The sequence below is a fragment of the Perissodus microlepis genome, chromosome 11, assembly GCF_051167445.1.
Source record: "Perissodus microlepis isolate ML-2025 ecotype Zambia chromosome 11, ASM5116744v1, whole genome shotgun sequence".
In the NCBI taxonomy this organism is placed as follows: domain Eukaryota; kingdom Metazoa; phylum Chordata; class Actinopteri; order Cichliformes; family Cichlidae; genus Perissodus; species Perissodus microlepis.
The window spans coordinates 2,044,096-2,057,590 of record NC_140471.1 but is presented as its reverse complement, the minus strand read 5'-3'; the positions used below and the strand labels follow the sequence as shown (position 1 = coordinate 2,057,590).

At 43.2% G+C, this 13,495-nt stretch overlaps 1 protein-coding gene across 2 annotated transcripts in view; it reads left to right on the top strand.

Moving 5' to 3' along the window:
* adcy3a (adenylate cyclase 3a) overlaps positions 1-13,495 on the top strand; it is a 53,965-nt gene that overhangs the window by 23,286 nt on the left and 17,184 nt on the right. For both annotated transcript variants that reach the window (XM_084943226.1, XM_084943225.1), the window contains exons 6-15: positions 601-728; positions 1,162-1,320; positions 2,575-2,740; positions 2,912-3,031; positions 5,665-5,807; positions 8,745-8,906; positions 9,098-9,185; positions 11,251-11,367; positions 11,558-11,838; positions 12,871-12,952. In XM_084943226.1, the coding sequence (XP_084799352.1) occupies positions 601-728; positions 1,162-1,320; positions 2,575-2,740; positions 2,912-3,031; positions 5,665-5,807; positions 8,745-8,906; positions 9,098-9,185; positions 11,251-11,367; positions 11,558-11,838; positions 12,871-12,952 (1,446 nt within the window). The remainder of the gene's footprint in view (positions 1-600; positions 729-1,161; positions 1,321-2,574; positions 2,741-2,911; positions 3,032-5,664; positions 5,808-8,744; positions 8,907-9,097; positions 9,186-11,250; positions 11,368-11,557; positions 11,839-12,870; positions 12,953-13,495) is intronic.

The window sequence follows — 13,495 nt, the reverse complement described above, 5'->3', positions numbered from 1 at the left end:
TCTGCATGCTCATGTGCAAATATTTCTCTGTAGAGATCCTGTCTTAATTGGTATGAGGCTGTACCCCAGTTTGTCATCATCTAGGAAATGCTACTGCATGGCTCCGTGCTGGCTGTGAACATGTACCCAGGTTGTGTATGAGCCCAAATGTCAAAGCTTACATAAGGTTTCACCAGTCTGGAGCTAAGTTTATGGGTATCTGCGTGACGGTAGAGCTCTACCCTTCTAGGTTGCCTAGCTTAATATGTTAGCATTAACAATATGTCAATAATGTTCGCAGTCCCCTAAAAACCATATAGTGTACTATCATAGATCAACGTGCTTTTTTGCATTATTTCTTATTAAAATTAGTAACAGGAGTAGCTTAATGCCCAAGATTAAGCTTAGCCTCTGAGGAAATGAAGTAAAAAGACAGCCTGTGTGCTCGCCTCCACCCAGCCTGCTGAAGTCTGTGCTAACTGCCATCCATTGCATGTATGTGTTTCTAGCAGTTTAACCCATTGCTGTTGTTAGACCTGCTAAGAAGACAGCTGGACAGTGAGCTAGTGATTTATGTCCGATCTTGATACGCTGTCTGACTAAAACAGACCTGCCTTTCAGAAATACCACCAGCTAAGGATCAAGATCCTGGGAGACTGCTACTACTGTATCTGTGGGCTGCCGGACTACAGGGATGACCACGCCGCCTGCTCTATCATGATGGGCCTGGCCATGGTGGAGGCCATTTCGTGAGTATGAATGAGCACGCGTGAGGAGGGGCGGCCTGGGATAACTGCCTGATTCTAAGCTTTTCTAAAGATCGGACAGTTTCATCTACGTTATTATGGGATGTAGTGGGTTAGTCATTCTGTCCACAGTGTGGGATTGATCACACTGATGGACTCTTATTGACTTTTTGTGGATTGTAGCTGTGATGTAACAATGAGAGGTCATTAAACACAAATTGATTGTGATCCATCATGTTGGTCAGACTCCAGAACATGTGCACGGATGGATGGCGTTTAGTGGCACGTCAGAGACGCTGTTTCCTGTATTGCTGGAATGTTTTTCTTCTTTTGTGGTAATCGGGCTTTGAGACAGCTTGATTATTACTCCAAAAAAGGCTACCTGTGCTTCCTGCTGCTTTGTTTTTAATGCTGCTGCTTTCTGAACTGACCACAGGTATGTCCGAGAGAAAACCCAGACAGATGTCGACATGCGTGTTGGAGTGCACAGCGGTACGGTCCTGGGAGGAGTGCTGGGCCAGAAACGTTGGCAGTATGATGTTTGGTCCACAGATGTCACAGTGGCCAATAAAATGGAGGCTGGAGGGATCCCAGGGTGAGAACATCAGCTTCACACTGCAGCGTAGTTGCATTGATCAATACTGATTGGACTGTGTTTCTCACATGGTCCCATTTTCCTTATTTCTCCTTCGATTTGAGTGTTTTCATGTGTCGGCTCATGTAAATAACATGCACAAAGTAGATGTGCTGCGTTTTAGTTTTTAGGTCACTGGATATGTGAATATGCACAATTGATCAAAGTTCTTACTCTGAACCAAACATTTATATCATCTCCAATCATTTGCCATGTTTTTGTCTATGTCAGCTACTTGTGAAGGTGTGTTTCAGAGAAGAGTCGCTGGACTATTCCCAGCCAGAAACAAATTATTCTGATGCTGCATGAATTGGCTAAGAGATCTGAAACTAAAGACACTCACTGTTACCTAATTAAACCACTTTTGCCTTTAAAACTGACAGACCGATTCAACACGGTGCTGCTAACATTCCTCAGAGACTTTGGTCCTTAGCTTACATGTCGCGTTGACGCGACCTGTTGCCTCGCTGTAAGCTTTCTGGTCATGTTTTCACCCAGAGCACTGATGCTCACTGGATACTTCCTCCTGTCTGGGCCTCTCTCTGTAAACACTCGGGAGAAGTGATTCCAGTAGATCAGTCAGTCTGACACCAACAACTCCATGTTGAAAGTCACTTGCTTTGAACTTCATCACGTCATCTCCACCATGTCTACATGTCTAAATTGAGTTGCTACCATGTGATCGATTAATTATCTGGTCTGATTTTTCTGTGTGTCTGCTAACAGCAGGCTCTCTGCACCTTAATTGGATATTTCTCTCTGTTTTTTGTATCACCAGCTTCACGGCAGTTTGGTGCTCTCTTGTAGTTATTTTGGTTGAAACTGAAATGTCAGTGATATATTTTTTCATACTGTTTTTTTTAACATTTATAATTGGAAGTTATATTATTATATTCATACGTTTAAAAAAGATGTCATGATTTCCTCCCAATAACCGGATAAGAAGACAAATCTGTTACTGTGAACCTCACCATCAAATGTTTTACTTTAAACTGCTTTAATTCTTTGTGGTTTTTGTATTATTATCACAAGTTTAGGCTTTAAATGTTGTGCATATATTTACATTCAGTGTGTATTGATATTTTAGATTGGGAAATAAATGCATAACCCAAAATACTCATACACAAAGCATCACTTTGCACAGCACTTAATGTGGAAGTACAGTTGGTAGAACAATGGCCCGTGTAATCTGCGCCACCTTGTATGTGTGTACAGCCGTGTTCACATCTCACAAAGCACCATGGAGTGTCTTCATGGTGAGTTTGATGTGGAGCCGGGGAATGGCGGTGACCGCTGTGACTACCTGAGGGAGAGAGGCATAGACACCTACCTGGTGGTTGTTCCAAAAGCACCTCTGGGAAAGAATGGCATTAACAGCGTCGTAAGTAAAACACGCTCCATACTGCTCCGCAAGTATTTCTATAGTCAGTGTTTACATGTTGTGAACATGTTGCTGGCAGTATGTCGAACATCCAAAATGCATCATATAAACAAAAGTCCTTCAGTTCTTCATAATAAACTCAGCACTTGCTGTTTGCTTGTTTCACATTAGAAACTGTCCGTAACCTCGTCCAATGGAAATTCCCCTCTGCTAATCAACACCACAGACTGTAATGGCAGTGTTCACACAGCCTGCACCACACCAGAGGACCCAGAGGAGCTGGACACAAGGGTAACCAAAGAGATGATGTTTTCACTAGGGGTGGGTTTTGATTATCGATTAAAATCGATTCTGGCTTGGATAACGTGATATCGATTCATTAAAATCCTGAATCAATTTTTAAATATAAATTTATTTTGCCCGAAACGCCAGAATCTCAGGTTAAACCTCACAAAATTTCAACAACCACCAAACAGCTAAAACAGTAACTGAGAGCAGAAACACGGACTCTGCACAGAGACGTAAACACACAGCTCGGACCCGCCGACGCATCAGGATCAGTGAGCTGTGACTTTCTCACCCGACGGCACGGACATGGACGCGGACGCGGACACGCCGTCGGGGCTGAAAACCGACAGCTCGCTGATTTTGAAGCGTCGGCGGGTCGGCGCTTTGTGTTTACGCCCTTTTTGTGCTCGATTCAGAAGCTGCAGGTTTGATCTCTCTCCAAACAATATTGACTGAACCAGCAGAGAAAGAAGATCCAAACTACGCTTCACATAAACATCGTCACGAATTTCCTCTGACTTTTGTTGTTTTGCTTCCACCAGGATAAACACTTCATGTAGAGCTCTCTCTCTCTCTACATCGATAATCAAAACCCACCCCTACTTACTACTCACCAGTCTCGCTGTTTTTTTTGTTTTTTTTACTTACTTCCGACACGAGAGCTCATTTCTGCTGTTCATTACTGAACAAATGTAAACTTTCTAAAATTATGCAAAATTGCAAAACGCTCAGCTGTGTCTCTAATCAAACCTCTGTAACTTTGCTCTGCTTCACTTCGTTTTTCATCTACTGCACAATATTTTTAAGGTCATCTGCTATAAAAACCCAGACCAGGAAAACCACCTTCATGTTTTTCTGTGTTTTATGCTCAGCTGCTTTGACACAAAGGCCTCTGCTGTGATGCTCACACCTCTGATAAAGTCTGGCAAGTGTCAGCTTCCTTTTTATAGATCTAAAAATATAGATATGTACTGATAAGTGATCAGAATTACAATATTATAATGAATAATAAATATTATAAATAAATTATAATATTTATATTTATAATATTTCTGAGGCAAAATTTCTCCGATTCAAATCGAATCGATTCTAGAAATCAGTGACGATACCCAGCCCTAGTAAATGGTAAATGGCCTGTATTTGTATAGCGCTTTACTTGGTCCTAAGGACCCCAAAGCGCTTTACACTATACACAATCATCCACACACTGGTGATGGCAGCTACATTGTAGCCACAGCCACCCTGGGGCGCACTGACAGAGGCGAGGCTGCCGGACACTGGCGCCACCGGGCCCTCTGACCACCACCAGTAGGCAACGGGTGAAGTGTCTTGCCCAAGGACACAGCGACCGAGACTGTCGGAGCCGGGGCTCGAACCGGCAACCTTCCAATTACAAGACGAACACCCAACTCTTGAGCCACGATCGCCCCATTAACAGGGGGCACCTGTTAATTTTCACACATTAACAGGTGCCTGAAAGTCCTTCATCACACAGTGCTGCTGTTTTTCCTGTCCTTGTCTGTTCTGATTGTGCCACACTTTGGCATTCTCATTCCCATTTTGCATTAGCGTGGCTGTAGCTCAGGAGGTAGAGCAGGTCATCCACTAATCGGAAGATGACCTGAAGGTCGTCACTTACCTGAGCAAAGACCACAACATCACCATATTACCAGCTGGCACGGGAAGGTGCACTGTTGTTCTAAACACACACACACAAATTACTACACTCCTCAGTGACAACAGTACCTATAGACCAAACAGCCACTTCATAATCACATGGGACAACATAGAAGAGCCACCTCCACGGGACAAGACTCCATCTGCATCTAAAGGTCAAAGGTCACCCTTTGGTCACATTTTGGACAGAGAAGACAGATGGTTTGAAAGAGGAGTGAAAGAAGCGTCTGTGTCCACTGTGAGCGACCATCTTTGAACAGAAGGCGGGGCTTACGACACCAACTGTCTGCCATCTATAATCCAGTTCTGAGATCCTTCCCAGACACCTTAACGCCCACTCACATCCTGGGCCTCTGAGGTGAAATATAATGAAATATAAGGAATATAATGGTTAACATAATGGTTTCTCATAAAGCTACAGTGTAGGTTGTGTTCTTCACAGCAAAACTGAATCACCACAAAGGTCACCACAAACATGTGGCAGCATGTATCAGGTGTCTGAGGAGCACTTCCTCTACAAGGATTCTGGGATAATGTTCAGTGAAGAGATTAGAAGTTCAACTTTTGGCAGGATTCATCAGCAGCTCCAGGAAACATCTGATGAAACTTATTACTGTAGATCAGGGGTAGGCAACTCCAGGCCTCGCGGGCCGGTGTCCTGCAGGTTTTAGACATCACCCTGTGTCAACACAACTTCAAGACATGTTGAGGAGGTCATTTAGCCATTTGAATCAGCTGTGTTGGATCAAGGACACATCTAAAACCTGCAGGACACCGGCACTCGAGGCCTGGAGTTGCCCACCCCTGCTCTAGATCCTCCAGAATTAACCTCATTTTTTCCAGCATGCGCTTTGCTTATCTATTTAGTTAGTCTATACTTGTGAACTGGATAAAGGGCAGACTCCCATTTTATGAGGAGGCAAGAAATCCTAAACTGTACTCTAACCTTTGGATTGCAGGTGGTGAACCCATCGTTTCCTAATCCCCGAAGGAGGCTGAGGCTGCGGGACCTGGCTGAACGGGTGATTGATGCTCAGGAGAATGAACAGGAGCTCAACAAACTCCTTAATGAAGCTCTGCTGGAGAGAGAAACGGTTCAAGCGTAAGTGAATATCCTCACATCACTGTGACGGTGCCGATCAGCGATACTGGGTTCTTGTTTCTTGGGGTGGCTGTAGCTCAGGAGGTAGAGCAGGTCACCTACTGATCGGAGGTAGGTGACCTGTGGGTCGATCCCTGGCTCCTCCAGTCTGCATGCCAAGTATCCTTGGGCAAGATACTAACCCCAAGTTGCTCTCCGATGCGTCCATCGGAGCATGAATGTGTGTGAGTGTAGTTAGAAAGCACTAAGTTGCCTTTTTTGCCATGATGCCAGGTCTCTCTTGAAAATGAGATTTTTTACCTGGATAGATAAAGGACTAATAATAAGTACAGAGAAAGTGCTTGTGAGAATGGGTGTGAATGTGACATGTTGTAGAGAGTAGAGAAGCGCTATAGAAGAATCAGCCCATTTACCATTTGTTATGCTGCTGGTGCTTCAGTGGGTTCTCACTGAGTGAGGGCTTGACAGGTTGACTGTTGGTACTTTTAAATGTCTCCACACCGACAATACCATTTACAGCTTTTTGCTGTTTTCATAAATATTACACATGACATCTTTGCCACTTATCTTCCACTCTTTGTGGAAAATAAAAGGTTATGGTTAGGCTGTGGCGGTCAGTCACCAACAGAGTGAATCCTGGGTTCAGCCTACTTTAGGCCATAGTTTTTTGGTGACATTTTTTTCCTTCCTCATTACTTTTTTCTCATTAGTTTTGCATATCGCAAGGTCAGTGTCAGTATTGGTGGCATGAGGCGATACCTGCACCCTATAGAGGTTGCACAGGTAGTCCAACTCACCCAGATGACACATCAATACATCCCATTGCCAGAACGTTTGCGGAATCTCCAGCCACGTAGGACATTCCAAGATATCGGCAGTTACTCTTGGACAGGGCGGCAGAAAACGATTAACCCATCAGCAGGACCGATGTCTGAGATACCTGAAGTCCTGACATTCCCTTCTGGGCTGTCACTACAACGGATCACGGTCGATCGGTAATCCGAACCGATCCCACTCCACGGTTTGACAGCACGTGATCCGAAGATTCAAAAAAGAAGAAAAAAAAGTGTGTATGGTGGCGTGGTGGGTCTGTCAAGCGATACTTATGGCCAGCGCTAGCGGTCCAAGTGGAGGAGCAGAGGCATTTAAGCAGCCCTTTGCTGCCCAGTCCGACCGGGCTAAAGCTATTACAGAAGCTACTGGGGTGTTTAGCTGCAGACGGGAGGCCGTATTCTGTTGTGCAAAACAAGGGGTTTAAACTACGATGAACGTGCTTGAGCCACGCTATGATATCTCGTTGCGCGTCCACTTCAGTGACAAGATCGTTCCAAGCATGTATGAGCAGGAAATTTTTACATTTATGGCTGAACTGATCCAGGCATCTTCTACTACAAATGACAGCTCATTATGTCACAGCAGAGTGGTACACTCAAAGCCCTGTACTGCCCTATATTGCACCTTAATTTGTTTTCATATAACTGTGTGGAGTGAATCTTGAGTTGAATGTTTTTAACAGGCAAAAAATACTTAAATAAGTAAATGTTAAAATTTTGTCCTTTTTTCTGTTTTTGCTGATCCGAAAATCGATTCGATCCGTGACTTAAAACCGTGATCCGATCCAAACCGTGAGACTTTTGATCCGGTGCACCACTAGTCGCTGCCTGGCACTGTGGAGCCAGAGTGACATCTGCCATAGGCTACCCCAACTGTCTTAGAGCGAGAGGCAGGGTACACCCTGGACGGGTTGCCAGTCTGTCGCAGGGCTAACACACAGAGACAAGCAACCATTCATACTCACACCTATGGGCAAATTAGAGTTACCAATAAAACCCAAGCCCAATAACTGCATGTCTGTGGGAGAACCCACGCAAACATGACGAGAACATGCAAACTCCACACAGAAAGACCGCAACCTGATGGTGGAATTGAACTCAGGACCTTCTTGCTGTGCGGCAACAGTGCTAACCACTGTGCCACTTAAGTTATTCTGATGCTGATTAATTACTAAAGCTTAGCTTTGACATCTAGCAATAGCCACAAATATGAAACAACAAGCTAGTTTTATAACACGCAGGTAGCAGTATTGCAACAACCGCTCTTGGAAGAATATATTTCCTTGGCATAAAAGTGTACTATAGTGTAATAGATATTCGTGAAAACCAGGAAAACCCATCATCCTGGACTACATTAACGGCTGCATCAGTACAAAGTTAAGTAAGCTCTTATGATCTTCACAGGAAAGAAAACAAGCATGCCTGGTGTGGGGTCATTGGCTATTACAAGGGGGTTGAGGAACACCATGTCCTTGAAGTTGTTGTCTGGTTTGGACAGATGTTGTAGTGGAGCTTCCATGATTGGTCACATCAGAGAGTGTTTCCCACTGTGAGATACCAAGTGAGCTTTGAAAGGGAACCATCAGTTGAGTTTCAGTGAAATTCCATTATGTGTTTTTGAAGTGGTAGTTTAATTTTTTTGAGCAGTATATTTAATAATCTTTAACCTTCCAATCTTGTATCCACATGTGGGAAAAGTGGAGCCAGTGATCAAACCAAATCTCTGATTGAAGTTCAAGTAGGCAGCAGAGATTTCCTTTTCTTGCTCGTGGTATAATATGTTATAGTGTTTGTTTGCAAATTGGCAAACTCCAACTCTTACTCTAAACAAACGTACCTGTCTTAAAATACCATAAATAAGACGTAATCAGTCCATGTTGTCATTGGTAATGTTTGGTTACTGGCGTGACCCTGGTTCTCTGAAAACCAAGCGAGGTATCTCACTAAGGCAACCACATTCTGGCGTGACCAATCATGGAAGCTCCACCTCCACCGCGCCTGCCCAGGACAGACCATTCACTTCAATCGCTTCACTTCCATAAAATGGTAATAATGTAACAACCAGTGTGCTGCATTCACTGTCACTAAGCTTGTTGTTCCTCAGTCTGAAGGGGAAACACACCAACAAGCTGTCCCTCAGGTTTGTGGATCCAGAGCTGGAAACACGTTTCTCTGTGGAGAAGGAGAAACAGAGCGGGGCTGCCTTCTGCTGCTCCTGTGTGGTTCTGCTCTTTACTGCAGTGATGGAGGCGCTCATAGACCCCTGGTGAGTTCACAGGTCTGTTTTACTAATTCACATTTTGGGCAGGATGGCTTATATCACCCACTCTCCTAAGAACAAAAGAAAATGAAAGCAAAAATAAGCCTACACACTTTGGCAGTGTAAACTGGAAGTAATAACTGTAATAATAATAACTCACTAATTACTCTCCACTACGTTCACTTGTTCTGGAACAGGCTGATTGCAAACTACATCACCTTTGCAGTGGGGGAGGTCTTACTGCTCATCCTGACCATTTGTTCTCTGGCTGCCATCTTCCCCAGAGTGAGTTATAACACATTCTTAGACTTCATTTACAATGTGATTAGGAGGATTTTCTTTTCTTTTACAACCTTGTTCAGATACAGAATCGATTAAACACACGCTGAATTTGTTTCATTAAATTGTTTACAAGCAAGTGGTGGGATCGTTTGGATATATGTGACCTCTCAGCGATTTATGGGTCATTACCTTCTTCTCTCACTGTGCTCACAGTCAATCCTCTGGAAACCACCAGTGGCATTTTCTCTCACACAGAGTTGTCCACATATTGTCACAGTTTTGGGGCTATGCTAATGTTGGAAATCATGTTAACAAAATGTTACTACTGATTTTTAATTGCTAACACGGTATGGAAAATGTATCAGTTACTTGTCTAGGTTTCATAAAGTTGTAACTAATGTATTGTTTAGTTTCCCTTTAGCTCGCTCTGGTTACGTTTAGGAAAATCACTTGAGTTAAAATTCAACTTTCCCATTGTCCAAAGATATTGGATGATAAGCTAATTGGTGATTCTAATTGGCCATTGATGTGAGACAGAAACAAGTTTCCACTAAATGTGGTCCCAAATGTGCAAATCATGTATCGGCTCTTCAAATGTTTTAAACTCAGACCTACAATTCTAAAAGTTTGTTTTGGAGGTTTTGGGCTTTTCAGTGTATCATCTGCTGCAGTCTTTACTGTACCCTCCCCTCACACTGCCCAGTTTCTCACAGACAAAAACACCTACTAGACAAATAAGTTGAGGAGATGAGAGAAACAACGTTCTCTGCAAATGTGGTCACATTACACAGATTTAAAACTATTTTCCTCCCGTATCGTTCATTTCACGAATCAGTATAACTGCTACTCTCAAACACCTCTATGATTGTATCACTTACATGCGTCTCCTATAGAGTCACAAATAGAGAAATGGGTAGAGAGAGATTATATTGAGAGTTCAGAGGAGTTGAAACAATAGATATGAAATGACTAAAATAAGGACCAACCTTGAAAATTATTCCTTTTTTTTTGCTTTTTAAATTTAGATGATAGTGGGTGCAGTGATGTTACGTTATATACAAAGATTATGTTTGTTTATTGATATCAAAAATCTAATTAACAACCAGTTAATATGCAACTAACAACAGAAAAAGGAAAAATGTGTACAAAACTGTCTTAATTCAATTTTGACATATAATTCAGGTAAGTAAGTTTAATACTTAAGACCGGGGTTAAAGTTTAAGTCTGAGCCACATCTGCCTGCCATGTAATGAATAAATATGTGATCTTCTGAAGTCATGGAAAAAAGCTGTGTGTTTAGCATAGAGTACTTTTTCAGTCAGTACTTTTGATCCTCCCTCTTCATGGAAATTTAGATGTATTGATATTTTGCAGTCGGGTGAATATTGACAGCTGATGTCACGGCCTCCGCTCAGCTCAGGGCTGCAGCACAACACTAATTACATGGACCGAGAACTGCAAGGTCACTGTAAACACTGCATGTAGCTCTGCAGGACTTATCAGTGCTACATCCAATATAACAATGTCCTAGGCCTGCAGTGTCCGTTTAAAGAGGCTAAATATGTGGTCATCTTTACTCAAGAAAGATAAACATACGTGAGAGGATTAATGATGCCCAGGCTCACAGTTCTGGTGCTGTGAAAGGCTTCGAGACACCTAAAAGCGTCTGTCATGTTAAATCCCATCCATGCAGTTGTTACTGTGTACAGTTGCTTTTGTCATAGTGTATGTCAATTCAGTGACTTCCCCGAGTACACTTTCATGTAGTATACAATGTACACTATGTTGTTACTGTGTAGCAATGTGAATTTTAACACCGTAGCGTTATCTCAGATCAGAGTTGTGCGCATGCTGCAGGTGTGTGTACCTCAACCATGAATTATTACCCAAAGTAAAGTAAAGCCTAAATGTTTGACACATGAGAAGTTTTTCTTTTAACCTTTCACACCATCTGTGACCAAAAGAAACAATAATCACAAATTATGTTGTTGTTTTTCTCAGCCACAGTGACAATATGACTGTTCATGAATAAAAGCTTTCATTACTAAATGGATGGATTTCATGTCAGGTCTTTGCCAAAAAGCTGGTGTCTTTCTCCACCTGGATTGACCACACACGTTGGGCTCGCAACACTTGGGCCATGACTGCCATTTTCATCCTAACCATGGCTGACATAATGGACATGGTGAGCTCCTCATTTGTTTTTAACATCTAGGCTAAATGCACCTTTTTTTCAGTAAGCAGGATTTAAGGTGAATTCTGTTAAAACTAGAGCCAATACAACATAACAACTCCGGAGCTTATTGTGGGGGGACAGATATTGCAAATTTGAAATAATGGTGAAGCTGATGGCTTTGTGCCTCTCTACTGTGTAGCTTAGTTGTCTGCCTCAGGTCCCAGACTCAGACACCACCACAGTGGCTCCCTCCTCCTCGTTGTCCACCGTGTCCAGCCTTGAAGGTTGCCTGAACAATCCCAAATATTACAGCTACGTTGCTGTGCTGGCACTGATGGCCACCACAATGCTGGTTCAGGTCAGTCACATGGTTAAGCTTACCCTGATGCTGCTCATCACAGTGGCCACGGGCGTCGTTAACATCTACAGCTGGAAGGACATCTTTGACCGCTATGACATGGCCCGCTTCCACGACTACAGGTGAACCAGAAAACACCCAGTGTGATCTGTATGAAGCAAACGTGTGTGTGTGCGTGTGCGTGTGTGTGTGTATTCAAGTCTCAGTTTCATGTCAGTGTGTTTTATGCAGAACTTAATTCCACTTTGTCTCCAGCCCATTTCCCCAATTTTGGGCCACTTTGTAGACTCCAGCTGGTGTTTGAGAAATTTGCAATATGTATATAAATAACGCAGTCAGCTGTTCCAGTATAAAACAGCTTGCTCTGCCATTGGTGGGCTCAGACTCTTATTCTGATAAGTGCCTATTACGTCACCAAGCCCCTGTCCCTGTGACATTGAGAAATTTGCAGTATGTATATAAATAACACATGGCACGGTGGCACGGTGGTTTGCACTGTTGCCGCACAGCAAGAAGGTCCTGAGTTCAATTCCACCATCAGGCCGGGTCTTTCTGTGTGGAGTTTGCATGTTCTCCCCGTGTCTGCGTGGGTTCCCTCCGGGTACTCCGGCTTCCTCCCACCGTGCAAAGACATGCAGCTTGTGGGGATAGGTTAATTGGATAATCCAAATTGTCACTAGGTGTGAATGTGCGAATGAAAGTGAGTGCGAATGGTTGTCTGTCCCTGTGTGTTGGCCCTGCGACAGACTGGCGACCTGTCCAGGGTGTACCCCGCCTTTCGCCCTATGACAGCTGGGATAGGCTCCAGGCCCCCCGCGACCCTGAAAAGGAGAAGCGGAAGCGAGTGGATGGATGGTATATAAATAACGCAGTCAGCTGTTCCAGTATAAAACAGCTTGCTCTGCCATTGGTGGGTTCAGGCGCTTATTCTGATATGTGCCTATTACGTCACCAAGCCCCTGTGACAGCAGGGACAGGCTCCAGCAGTGGGGCATGGATGTTACCATACCTTCCTTGTACTCGTGCTAGGGTAACATAGGAGCGTTTGTCTAGAGCTCCAGTGTGTCTATAGGTCTTGGAACAACATTTTCTTGTGGAAAATACACAGAAGAAATGTTCAGACTGTTGTTGTTTCCCTGTTGTGTTTTTGGCAGGTCATACCTGGTCCCATCTAAATTCGCAATGACAGTTATGATCTTCATTATGATGGTTAGCTTCTATTACTTCTCCAGACATGTAAGTTAAGCTTGTCTATTGTCTTTACTAAAGTAAAGGAAATGCTTTATGTAGTATTGTATTGTGTAGTACTGAGCTGTAGTATCTGTAGTTCTTTGTCATGTTTACTGGTAAGTACTTCAGCTCCAAGCCCATAAATATTATTGAAGATCATTTTATGGTAATTGGACATAACGCACAACTGATGCTTTTTTAAATGATTTTTTATCCCTAAAACCAGCAGTGTCTAAGAGTAAGAAGAACTTTGTTGATCCCAGAGGGAAGTTCAGGTCTGACATAGCTCATCTGGTGTTTGCATGAGAGTTGAAAAACCTGCTGCGTGTGGGTCTGTGGGTCGTCAGGAGTCATGATGATAACAAATGAGAGAACATCGATTGTAACTACTTTGTTTGTTAATACTTTTGACAGCAGTTGAAATGATGAAGTAGTAGTATTAATACAAATAAAATTAAGCATAATCACAAAAATAAGAATGGATATACTGACTTATACAAGACGAACGGGAACCAAGGCGACTCAGGACCTTTTGGCACTCACATTACC